Genomic DNA, 12,263 nt, shown 5'->3' on the forward strand with positions numbered 1-12,263 from the left:
TCGCCCGTGGGGTTACAGGCTTATCGCGGGTAAGTATGACTACCTGGGTGACGACAACCACGCGACGCTCGGTAAATTGGTAGGTATCCGTAAGTAACTCCGGCGTCGTCTGGGCGGGCTTTCGTTTCGTTTTTTAACACACACACACACACACACGATGCTTGGTATTCGGTAGGTATCCGTAAGTAACTCCGGTGCCGCTTGGGCGGGCTTCATTTTGTTGATTTTCTCTGAAGTGGCCCTTCACCATGCTTGCGGTAGCAGCAGGCGGTAAATATGGATGAGGGAGTAAACCCCAGATTACCCGTTGGCTCCCTTGATCTACGCCGCAACCCTCCAGCAACCTTTGGAAAGGCGTAATTATGGAGCCACGCTGGCTGGGCGCGGGGTATAGGCGGGTAAGGTGGTCATACGCATGAAACATGTGCGGGGCCCGATTAGATGGTGCATCCAACCCATCAACTAACGCCGTCCCCGGAAGGCAGATAGACGGTAGGTATGCCGTCGCCATGTTCGTGCTCTCAATACCGTAGTCGGCAAGGGGGGGGCGGCAGCAGCTAGGTGTAGCGGCGTCCGGGTGGGCCGGCCGCCGCATGCAGAGAGTAGACAGGCAAGCGCATAGACCTGCCCTTGCATGGCCTTGCAGCCATCCAATGCAATCTTGGCGGCCTGGAGTTAGGAGGAGGGCGGTGTTTGCGGTAGACGTGCGTGATCTGGGTATCGTGCCCACGTGACCTGCACTGTACATACGCGCGCCAATTGTGTGCCCACTGTGTGTCCGTTGTCGTGGACCCGCCGAGGTCGGGCCGTTGCCCGTTGGCTGGGTGTGCGGCTGTCCGACATAACGACATCCAGGAGCAACCGCAGAAGGCATGAGCAAGGATGGAAGCACTGTCATTTGCATTGTCTAGGAGCGGCAAAAAGAATTCACAAGGCCCAAGTCCGGGCATCTGGCGCGAAGGATTCGGCGTTTCCAGTTGTTGTTCGAGTGGATCCCTGTTCTCGCCAGTTGACTCCGACCCGTTTTGTACCCCCAGCAACCCTTTTCGCACCCCTTTTCGGAGTGCACCCCACGTTATTTGAACTCGATCGCTCGCCCCGATATTCACCTGCGAGAGAGTTGTATAGTGTGGGTCCCGAGACACATCGCTTTGTGCCTTTATCAACATCTCAATCGGTAGGCAGCATGCGCAAGCAAGCCGCCGAAATCGATCGCTCGATCATCCACATGCTGAACTCTGCGGGTTTTCATACTGGCGAGCTCTCTATTTGCTACAATCCATTGGTAAGCTGCTATCTACGCAAAGGCACTAGCCTGCTGGTCTGACAGAATAATATGCCGATGGCAAATAAACGTGGTGCGGTTCTGTACTATCATAATAGTAACACAGCGTATAATGAGAGCTGTGTTTGTGCGCGTGATGCTGGCTTGACCGATCCGACTCCAGCCACCCGCCCCCAGCCGACTTGGTGGGCCCAGCACGGACCAGCAGTTGGCGGTGGCTGGGACTACTAGTTGGGGGCACTCAAACCCCGCTGCGTTGTCCTGCACATTATTGTATGCTGCATCATCTGGATGCATGCATGTGAAGGTCTACTAAGTTGGAAACCGTGCGACAAAAACCCGATGCATTCGGCCTTGACGGTTACAAAGGTTGTAGGATGCGCGCGTCCAGTGTGAGCGCCCATTCCTTTTGACTATACAGTTGAAGCTCGCGCGTGTGATTTAGACGCCTGAGCATTCTCTGCGCACCGCCAGCAGCAGGGTACTAGTTAGTTCACGCACGCCCGTTGTCTTAAACGCAGCAGCTGAAGTTCAAATTGTTTTGTAGTTTGATGTATGAAGCCCAGCAATAGCAGAGAAAGTAAGCGCTCGCAAGAATGGAAGCACGAGCGCCGCAGCGGCGGATAACTGCGGGCCTGGTGCTTTTGGGTCTATTCTATTTTACGTGGGTACAGACTCTTTGCAAGCACAAGAACCGCATCCGTCTGCTGCTGTTGTGCAAATGTTGATTTCTTTGCTGCTGATTTCCCACCTCCACTCAACGGGGGGCTGAAAACGACAAGTTATGCATAGCTCATGATGATGATATCATACCATGATTGAAGCTTTGCGCCTGCACTTTCTCGAACTCATGCCGCCGCAAACATGGTCTGGCCGAGTATGGGTGGGGCTGACGAGTTAGAGGCGCGTGCTCAGGAGCTTAGCAACCCGGACAATTCTTTGTGTTGCAGGCATGCGAGCCGAAATACCGTGCCGACGGCAGCTGCAGCAGTGGACAATGATGCTACGCTGCAAGTCGCTGACCTCGGCTTGTTGACACACGGAGACACACGCCGCGCCCTCATCTCTACCTCTGAGGTTACTTCTACCATCTTGGCATTGGTCAAGGCCGTGCCCACCGTGCTGTCCACAGCCACGTGAGTAGTGTGCTTGGTCTGGGTGTGGTGCGTGTCGGTGGCTTGTCCACCCTTGTCCACTCAGGGGTGTCCACTATTCCTAGGCACTGCTTTGCAAGGATTACGTGGATAGTCGTGAGGGTTCGAGCATGGAGTACCTTTTTAACGGTGCTGGGTTGCCACCATAAACCCACTTTCCCACGGACGGGAGGGGATTCATTTGGGGAGGAGAGGCGGAGCACGACAGGGAGCAGGACACGGGGTCGCAGGTGGCTGCTGAATCCAAGGGCCTACAGGGCGCCATTCCTACAAACTGCTATCCCCCAACTGTACATAACATAGTGACCTTACGCCTACTACTCCTAAGAGTGGGTGAAACAGTGTTCGAGCGCGACACAATTGTCGCGACGTATCACTTCGTGCCCACCAAAGCAGCAATGAGTGATCAAATGCATCTAGGATGTCATCGCACATCACATGAAGGATTTTTAGCTCAATGCCCGTAACTTGCAGGACTCGTCGAGCAATGGGGGCCGTTCGTTTCCGAATCGCTCCCAGTTGTACTATATCTCCTCCTAATAGCCTATTATGTAAGATCTAGGATTTGCAGGCCGCTCGCAAGGCTGTTTGGAGGACATGCCACTGGTCATGTCCGGCAAAACGAAAGCTGCCCCTGCTCATGCAGCTTTGAATGTACATAATATGTTATGAAAGCCCGCTTGGCGGCGTCATGCCTTGTTTTGCACAGCATTCCTACCAGCGGCCCCAACTCCCCGAGCGCTCCTACCATCCCAGCAGCCCCCTCCCCTGGGTCCCAGCATTCCTACGTGCCCCAACCCCCCTGGCCCTCAAGTCCCTTCGTCCCCAGCGCTCCTACAGGCACTACCCCCTACCGCCCCTAGCCCTCACGTCCCTACACCCCAGCGCTCCTACAGGCCCCAACCCCTTCCGCCCCCGGCCCTCAAGGGCCCTACATCCCCAGCGCTCCTTCGGACCCCAACCTCTACCGCCCCTAGCCCCATCCGTACAGGCCCAAACCCGTAGCGCCCAAAATGTTAGTATAGGACATGTTACGTGGTACACATTATGTTATAGCAAAAACATGGCTGCTAGGCGAGCAGAAGGTGGTCCACAATTTCTGGCGATCGAATGCTGGCGAACACCGACATTTCTGGTTTGCGTGCTGCCCGAAACGGTCCTGCACGTGTCAGGCTTTCAAAGTATCATGTCGAATGTATCGATGGGAAGCTCGCTCGGGTTCCCTAAAAAATATAATGCCATCCGCAGCGAGGTATGCCGCTCTCGAAAGCAAATTCACTCAGACATACGTAGGTGTAAATGACGAGTGAACGGTGGGCCCAGCGCTCCTACCTCTCCCTACAGCCCCCAGTGGATGGGCCCTCCGCCCCCACGGCCCCCATCGCCCCCCACGCCCCCACGCCCCCCACGTCCCCAACACCAGGGGTGCTGTCGCCGGCATTACCAGCGCTCGCAACCTGCAAGTGGGCTTTGATGGCGACACATCGTGGTACTTGGCGAGCTCCGACTGGACTGGAACCTGGTGGGAGGACATCAGTCGCGTCGTGTCCTCATCGGCACCCTGGCTGGCGCCGCCACTTGTGAGTACATGGTGCAGCAGTGTGCTGGCCTGTGCACGCGTATGGGCGTGCGCCAGTGAGGCTCATCAGTGATCTTCTTGCTGCTGGCTGATATCTTGCCTCTTTGTGTGCATCGTTCTGTGCCCAACTGCTTTCACCTACTCCCTTCTAGCGTGCCGCTCCCGCCAACACTTCGACCTGGCTGCTGCGTGCCTCCGTCGATGTCACAAACTCATCCATCCGGATCCAAGTCTTCACTACCAACACCTTGCACCTGCTCGCTGGCCTTGCGGCAGACCTGGAAGTGCCAAGCCTTGGCGTTTCCATCCCCCCTGTCAACATATCTGCACCGTCACCGGCTACCTCCTCTGTCAGCATTGAGAGCGACCGTGCCACTGGCAGGCTTGTGTCGCTTTCCATTGGTCTTGTTGGCTCTGGTGTGACGCTGGGATCCGTGTTGACTTGGCTGGGGCTGTCACTGCCAGTTCAGGCCAGCACCTGCACCATCTCCGATCCTGTCATCGTGATAACTGCACCTCAAGGTATGCCTTTTTGCTAGCAGGCTGGGTAACTCTGGGTGGGGGCTGCCATTATGGCAAAATTTCATCATGCTGTTGTGACTTGTGAGCCCAAATGCATCAGCATGGCCAATGGTTGTGCATGAATCATTGGGCACACTGCTGGCACGCCTTTATATATGCCTTTGTATGCAGGTAATGCGCCCGCGACACTGCAAATTGCCCTGGCCGCAACAATCCTGCCTATTAGCAGCACAGCCGTCTCTGCGGCACTACTTGTGGAGGGGCCCGCTGCCACGATGTCCATGAAGGTAAGATGCACGGGTATTTGTTGATGGTGTAGCTGGATTCGAATGCATGATATGGGCATAGTAGTACTGCTTACTCCAGCCAGATATGTACTACTGTCCAATCTCATTCAACCAATCAATCTCCACCTTTCATCGTGAACTGTCTTCCACCAGGTGACTACTGCGGTCCCGCTCTTCAATAGCGCATGCACTGGAACTAGCGCCATCATAGTTTTCCGACCAGATGGCCTGAGCTTTGATGCCAGCCTGCGCCTCAGCTGCCCCGCCGTGCCCAGCCTCACTGACGTGGCGGCGTCTCTGTCCTACGCCAACGGCGCTGCGTCCCTCGATGTGACCGGCAGCCTCAGCTTCCTGGACGGCGCGGTGGCCGTCTCGCAGCTCAGCCTGTCCAGCACCTCGGCCGCCGCTTACGTGGCAGGCTCGTGCACGGGCTCTGTAGCAGGCGCCACTGGCAGCTTGCAGTTCAACCTGACCAAGCCCACTGCCTCGGTACCGTTTCCCAAGACGTCTCTGGCGCTCACCATCCCGAACATCAACTTTGGCACGCTGGCGTCCAGCCTGTGGGCTACTGCCGCGGGCCAGTCGCTTCCATCCGTGCTGATGAGCCTGACGCTGCCTTCGGTGACCATCCAGACACCAGACCTCTCACTAAGTGAGTGGTTCGGCTAGTACCATATGGGCGGGGGTTTGCCTAGATGTCATCATTTGTGTGCGTGTAATGATGTTGCAACGTCCCTGTGCGCAACATGTATGGCTTTTCGTGGTTGCAACCAATTTGGTAGCAGGCTGCAGGTTTTGGGGAGTAAACCCCCCTCATGCCGTGTACTGCCCTCGTTGTACACATACCATCGTGGAATAATGTTTAAAACCCATTGTGACCAATCACAGGGGCCTACACATTCTCGGCGTCTGTTCCCGCGGGCGCGGTGGACATTGCCTTTGACCGCCAGGGTGTCTTGGCGGCGGTCCTTGCAATGAAGGACATGACGGTTCCGAGTCTGCTGAGCAGCATTGGCGCGACGTACCCGCTTCCCTCCCCCGGCAGCATGTTCAGCATCAATCCGATCTCCAGCTTCCGCATGACGTCTTCGCGTTCTAACGACACCTTCCTGAGGGGTGGGTGCGTCCATAACTGGGGTCTAGTTTATTGCTTGGTGAGGCAAATAATGTTGCTGTGTAGGATGTGGATACGGCAGACTCCTTGACCCTGTGTCTACGCGCTCCATGTGCTTTGCAGCGCTGCGTGGCTACAACGCCACCATCTCGGCGGGCACGACCTTCAACTTTGGTCTGGTCCTACCCACGCTCTCTCCGGGCGTCACTTACCAGACCAACCTGGCGGCGCGTACCGCCACGGGCGGCTTCCCTGCCAAGTTCACACTTCAGGTGTGCGGTTGTGATGCGTCTGTATCTAGATAGACAAGAGGCGATATAAGCGGGTTGGTATTGTGTGCTATCTTAAAGAGCTGACCATTCCCCACATTGTTTGCTTGCATGTGTTGCTTGCTGTTTACGCAACGCATATGCATGCAGTTGACAAGTGCCATCTCGATGTTCAGCAACCTCATCACGCTATCCAACGTGAACTTCGAGCCGGTGTCAGGAGTGGGCATCCGCAGCTCCTGCACCGCTAATCTGCTGGGCGTCACCCTGAGCGGCAACCTCAGCTTTGCGCTGAGCGGCGGGCGCCCCACTCTGGCCGCGCGCGTGCTGAATGTCAACTTGACCACGCTTGTGTCCAACGCCCGCATGGTTGGGCCCCTGCCTCCGGCCATGGCGTCGCGCCTTTCGTCTCTGACGTTTCCATCGTTCAGCCTGGACTCGTATGGCCCTGACGGTGCGTGGCTGTGCGTGCATGGATCCTTATGCCGAATGCTGCACGAGTATAATGGTCGATTGTTTGAGTGCGTGATGGGGCGGGACCAATGTTTGCTTCAGGAATGACGAGGAAGCCATGGATATGTTTGTATATGCTATGCGCTTTGCATGGCGTTTTGTGAAAGCACGTATCTGCGTCCTTGTACATGTGTGCAGGCAAGTCGTACTTTGCGACGGCTGCCGGCCCTGCGGGTGGCCCGAGCTCGCTGCTGTCGCTAGCGGTGGACAGCTACGGCATGCGCTACTTCAAGCTGGACATGGGCACCACGTGCGTCAACCTGGGCAGCGCGCTGCAGAGCCTGGGCGTGACCATGGCTGTGCCGGCAACCTCATTCACGCTGTGCAACCTGGTGGTCACGCGTGTGCCCGCCGTCTCGGGTACGTAACGCACATGTGCGTGCATGCATAGATGCGTTTGGGCTGCTTCTTGCGCTTTTGCACGTATCCATAGGGAAGGAAGGCATCGGCTGCGTGCAGTGCATTCACCGCCGTACGTTCGTTTACGCCTCGGCAATCAAGTGACTCGCACTGCATTCTAATTTGTACGTGCAGGTGTGGCGAACGTCACGCTGCCTGACAACACTACCTTGCTACCATCACTTGCGGCGAGCTTCATGATCTCCATCCCTGAGCTTGGATTCAGCAGCGTCAGTGCGAGGATTTCAACCAGCCAGGCGGCCCCGTCTGCGGTGCAGATCCAGGTATGGTAGTTGCATGAGCCCGGGCTGATGGCGGGATCTTGCTGGGATGGGTGTATGGACCGTCTGTGCGTGCCTGCAATCAGCATTTGTGTCTGCGGAATCCATACATGCAAGCATTTCCGTCCACTGTATTATTGGTGTTGGAATTCCATACTTCCTGTTGTGGCTTCGTTCGACCTGTTCCGTTTGTTTTCGTGGCGTGTTGCCAACACGTGTTATGCTTTCCACCCTGCCACAGCTCACGGGCGCCTTGAGCCTGTTCGGCGGCGCCTGCACCGCCACCAGCTTTGTGCTGCAGGTCAGCGCGTCCGCGGCTAGCTATGCCGCCAGCCTGCGCCTCAGCTGCCCCGCCGTGCCCAGCCTCACTGACGTGGCGGCGTCTCTGTCCTACGCCAACGGCACTATGTCCCTCGATGTGACCGGCAGCCTCAGCTTCCTGGACGGCGCGGTGGCCGTCTCGCAGCTCAGCCTGTCCAGCACCTCGGCCGCCGCTTACGTGGCGGGCTCGTGCACGGGCTCTGTAGCAGGCGCCACTGGCAGCTTGCAGTTCAACCTGACCAAGCCCACCGCCTCGGTGCCGGTTCCCAAGACGTCTCTGGCGCTGACCATCCCGAACATCAACTTTGGCACGCTGGCGTCCAGCCTGTGGGCTACTGCCGCGGGCCAGTCGCTTCCATCCGTGCTGACGAGCCTGACGCTGCCTTCGGTGACCATCCAGACACCGGATATCTCTCTTGGTAAGTGTGTCCACCTGTTTGTGGCGCTGGATTTCGCCGTTGCCAAACACATTTGATGGCTTACTTGCTTGCATGCATTTAACTACGTACGATCTTACTTGCATGTGTGGCTCCCATCACGCACCAGGTGCCTACACCTTCTCAGCACTCGTGCTTTCGGGCGCGGTGGACATTGCCTTTGACCGCCAGGGTGTGCTGGCAGCGGTAATTGCCATGGACGGCATGTCGGTGCCGAGCTTGCTGAGCAGCATTGGCGCGACGTACGCCCTGCCCTCCACGGACAGTATGTTCACCACCGACGGCAGCCCGAGTTTCCGCATGACGTCTTCTCGCTCGACCGATGCACTGCTGACAGGTGAACAAATGCGAGCACATGAAGACACACGCGCACAGCTGTAGCGCCGCCGCCATGTGCGCGCACAACTATTCATATCTATGCTGCACTAGCTGCGCGCGTAAGGGCTGTCATACATAGTCACGTACGTATGTTGCAGTGTCATGTCCCAAATGACCCTGCTGGCAGTCCTACCAATGCTATCCAAAATCACGCACCATCTGTCCCTCTATGTACGTACATGCGCAATATTACCCGTGCCTTCTATCTTGTGCATGCAGCACTGCGTGGCTACAGCGCCGCCATTTCGCCGGGCACAATCTTCAACTTTGGTCTGGTCTTTCCAACGCTGAGCCCTGGAACGGCGTACCTGACCAACGTGGTTGCGCGCACCGCAGCTGGAGGGTTTCCCGACAAGTTCACACTTCAGGTGGGTGGCGTATGTATGTTATGATAATCCCTTCGTTTGCGGTAGGTAGCTGGCAGGCGCACGCGGCGGCACGTAGGGCAGTCGCCATTTTGCTCAGGTTCGAGGGAGGCCCCACACCATCCATATGCGTTTCGGGTTGACGACGCGTCCGTTTGCTTTACCTCCGCATGCCGTCCTCGTTCTTGCCATGTTGTGATCGACCCGCGCAGATCAGTAGCCCCATCTCGATATTTGGTGACCTCATTACGCTATCCGACATGAACTTTGAGGCGGTGTCAGGAGTGGGCATCCGCAGCTCCTGCACCGCTAACCTGCTGGGCGTCACCCTGAGCGGCAACCTCAGCTTTGCGCTGAGCGGCGGGCGCCCCACTCTGGCCGCGCGGGTGCTGGATGTCAACTTGACCACGCTTGTGTCCAACGCCCGCATGGTTGGGCCCCTGCCTCCAGCCATGGCGTCGCGCCTTTCGTCTCTGACGTTTCCATCGTTCAGCCTGGACTCGTATGGCCCTGACGGTGCGTGCGTGGCGGTCTATCATGTATGGTGAATGTGCACAATGCTTTTGCCGTGCTAGCTGCTTGATGATGCGGGGATGTTTGCTTAGATGGCCATGTATGACGAGCCTATTGATGGCCTGGGTTTTGTGAGTGCGTTCTGCATGGGCTATTATGTGTATGTCGTGCAGGCAAGTCGTACTTTGCGACGGCTGCCGGCCCTGCGGGTGGCCCAAGCTCGCTGCTGTCGCTAGCGGTGGACAGCTACGGCATGCGCTACTTCAAGCTGGACATGGGCACCACGTGCGTCAACCTGGGCAGCGCGCTGCAGAGCCTGGGCGTGACCATGGCTGTGCCGGCAACCTCGTTCACGCTGTGCAACCTGGTGGTCACGCGTGTGCCCGCCGTCACGGGTACGTGGTTGCACGGAAAGCAAAGCGAGTAAGAGGGGTGCAGCAGGAATCGTATGGTCGAGTGATATCTAATCAAACGCAGCTGGGGTATTGGGTACCCCTACCATCGCACCATCCAACTACTGTGCGGAACACTGTTGCGGATGTCCAACTGTTGCGGATGTCCAACGGAAGCGATCTCACAACCCTTCCCCTACTTGGCACGTAATCCTGACACTCTTCACAGGCGTGCCTGATGTCGTGCTGCCTGACGCCACTACCATGGCGCCATCATTTGCGGCCAGCTTCATCATCTCCATCCCCGAGCTGGGGTTCAACAATGTTGCAGCGAGGATTGCAACGAGCCAGTCCACTCCGTCCACCGTGCAGATTCAAGTAAGCGGGGCAAAACTTCCACCAAAGAATGCAGTAAGCGACTGGCCACCTATGCCGGTACACATCATGATTATGACACCAAAAAATAACCCGATGTTTGTGGAGGAGAGCAGGCTTTCTTATGGGGCAGTGGGGAGGCACAGGCGTAGAGGGTGTCGATCGAGGGGAGAGGATGTGTGCGGGGAGGCATAGCCATGTCCGGACATGTCGTTTTGCGCACGCGGCGAACAAGAAGAAGAGCGTGCAGTGCTTTGCAAGTTCGTTCATGTAAATGTACGCTACTCGAATGTCGGCCCGGAATACTTGAGGCGTAAATATACGCCGGTTACAGCCAATTGTACGTTTCCCTGGCAATGGATATGCAGCTGTATTCCAGAGCGCTCTCTACAGCAGTTCTTATTATGAAGCAGCAATAGATATCGCAGCGCGCCCCCTGCCACAAAGGCAAGACATGTATTCGTCTCCATGAATGAATGAATTGCTCCGCTCGCAGCTGCGTATAGCCTCGAAAGCGTACGCTATGAGCTATGTCTATTATTGCAGTGCCAGCGAATGTAGAGGCTGGAGTAACTGTGGTCGCCGCGAGCGCTCCCAAGCATGCTCGGAGCCGGTTATTCCGGCTCCACCCTGCCCCGCTGGCTGTTTGGGCGCGCAGGACCAGGAAAACTATTGCTTTTAAGATACATTTAAGTTGCAGTCAGTCACTGATGCGTTCAGGATGCACAAGGACGGCAACAGTGGGTACTGCTTGCCCCGAGCATGCTCGGAGCCGGTTATTCCGGCTCCGCCCAGGCCGCCGGACAGGCCAGTCTCCTAGTCTCCGCCCAGCTTCGAGCCATGCTGCTTTATCCTAGAAGCAAACTTGCAGCAACCTTCAGAGCCGCTGCTGGGGCGCGCGGACGGTAAAGGAGCGTGGATGCGCGTGGCAACAAATTGAAAGCCTGGTCGCCGCACAGGAGAGCATCTGGCACTGGCTGCAACAGATGTACCTTCGCTCAAAACACACAGTTGCACTCATGAGGTCCCAGGGAGTGTTTGGTGGAAGAAAGAAATCAAGGCGAGGATGGCGTTGACCGCGCTGTTGCGCGTCCACCCGCACCCTTTGTCGGCCAAGGCACTGTTCCTCCTTATCAACTGTCTGGGAATGGCTGACAACGTTTATCCAAGCGCTCGCAGACGGCTAGAATTCAACATGGCATTGATGCAGGCTGCCTCATTCGACGCCTATCCTGTGACACCTTCCCGAAGCGTTGCCTTCGCTTAGTTGAAATTAATGCGCGTAGAATGTTACAACAAAAATACACACAGAACCTTGATGAGTGGAAGACAGCGTAAAAGTAGGCTTGGGGCGCTTAAACAACAACTAAAGGCTGCCCCTGGCCGTCCGTCAGGTTCAACAAATGACGCTGTCAGCAATAGCATTAGAACAATTGATGATGGGCGCATCGTTTCGCTGGCGACAGTGCGGACAGGAGCGCCACCGTTGTCTGCGGTCACACTAGCTCAGCCTCTGTCCGTTGAGCTATCTGGCGACAAGTACGATGTCAACTATGGCGGGGACGCGGCATCAGGACGCGATGTCTGCTTCGACGCTGGCGACGAGCCGGAAACCTTACATGAAAGCTTGCAGGCGCCAGTCACAGGCACAGTCTCAGCTACGATCTCGGTTATGGACGACCAGGATCCTTTTGCGGTATTCGGTTGCTGCGACATCTCCGGATGTCCCCACCCTCCCCAGTCTGGTGGCGTCGCAAGCCTGACGACTTTCCTGGCGCAGATTTTCCCTGACAGCGCGCTGAAACCTGTGGCAACTACACGCCAGAAATCCGTCTACTGCCTCCCAGCCGACCACAAAATGAAGCAATTCGTCCTCACTACCTTCCAAACTATTACCTTTGCCGACGGCGTGCATGTCATCTCGTATTGCACGTGCAATCCAACTTGGCGCGACAAGGCGTCTGTGTTCGAGTGCGACACGAGTCCGTGCACCCGCGCAGCCAGCCTCGCCGCGCTGGGCCACGCGTGCCCGCACGCCCGGGCTCTGCAGGTATGTGCGGGTTTGCCGGGATGGTAGCC

At 56.9% G+C, this 12,263-nt stretch overlaps 2 protein-coding genes across 3 annotated transcripts in view; both read left to right on the forward strand.

Annotated features, from left to right (window-relative positions):
* Window positions 1-3,494: 3,494 nt before the first annotated feature.
* On the forward strand, window positions 3,495-10,974 carry CHLRE_13g589940v5 (uncharacterized protein). Its single transcript, XM_043069739.1, has 17 exons — window positions 3,495-3,691; window positions 3,863-4,019; window positions 4,171-4,540; window positions 4,712-4,827; window positions 4,981-5,479; window positions 5,716-5,943; window positions 6,065-6,213; window positions 6,361-6,664; window positions 6,862-7,083; window positions 7,258-7,406; window positions 7,645-8,143; window positions 8,271-8,498; window positions 8,759-8,907; window positions 9,117-9,420; window positions 9,591-9,812; window positions 10,039-10,187; window positions 10,331-10,974. The coding sequence occupies exons 1-17, from the start codon at window positions 3,675-3,677 to the stop codon at window positions 10,334-10,336; spliced, it is 3,768 nt and encodes a 1,255-aa protein (XP_042917714.1). The 5' UTR covers window positions 3,495-3,674; the 3' UTR covers window positions 10,337-10,974.
* Window positions 10,975-11,312: 338 nt separating this feature from the next.
* CHLRE_13g590010v5 (uncharacterized protein) overlaps window positions 11,313-12,263 on the forward strand; it is a 9,942-nt gene continuing 8,991 nt past the window's right edge. For both annotated transcript variants that reach the window (XM_043069740.1, XM_043069741.1), the window contains exon 1: window positions 11,313-12,234. In XM_043069740.1, coding sequence (XP_042917716.1) covers window positions 12,043-12,234 — 192 coding nt within the window. In that variant the 5' untranslated portion in view covers window positions 11,313-12,042. The remainder of the gene's footprint in view (window positions 12,235-12,263) is intronic.

The sequence above is a fragment of the Chlamydomonas reinhardtii genome, chromosome 13, assembly GCF_000002595.2.
Source record: "Chlamydomonas reinhardtii strain CC-503 cw92 mt+ chromosome 13, whole genome shotgun sequence".
NCBI lineage: Eukaryota > Viridiplantae > Chlorophyta > Chlorophyceae > Chlamydomonadales > Chlamydomonadaceae > Chlamydomonas > Chlamydomonas reinhardtii.

Coding starts and splice junctions, on each gene's coding strand:
- CHLRE_13g589940v5 (XM_043069739.1), top strand. Junction 6,665..6,861: donor GGACTCGTATGGCCCTGACG/GTGCGTGGCTGT, acceptor ACATGTGTGCAG/GCAAGTCGTACTTTGCGACG. Junction 9,421..9,590: donor GGACTCGTATGGCCCTGACG/GTGCGTGCGTGG, acceptor TATGTCGTGCAG/GCAAGTCGTACTTTGCGACG.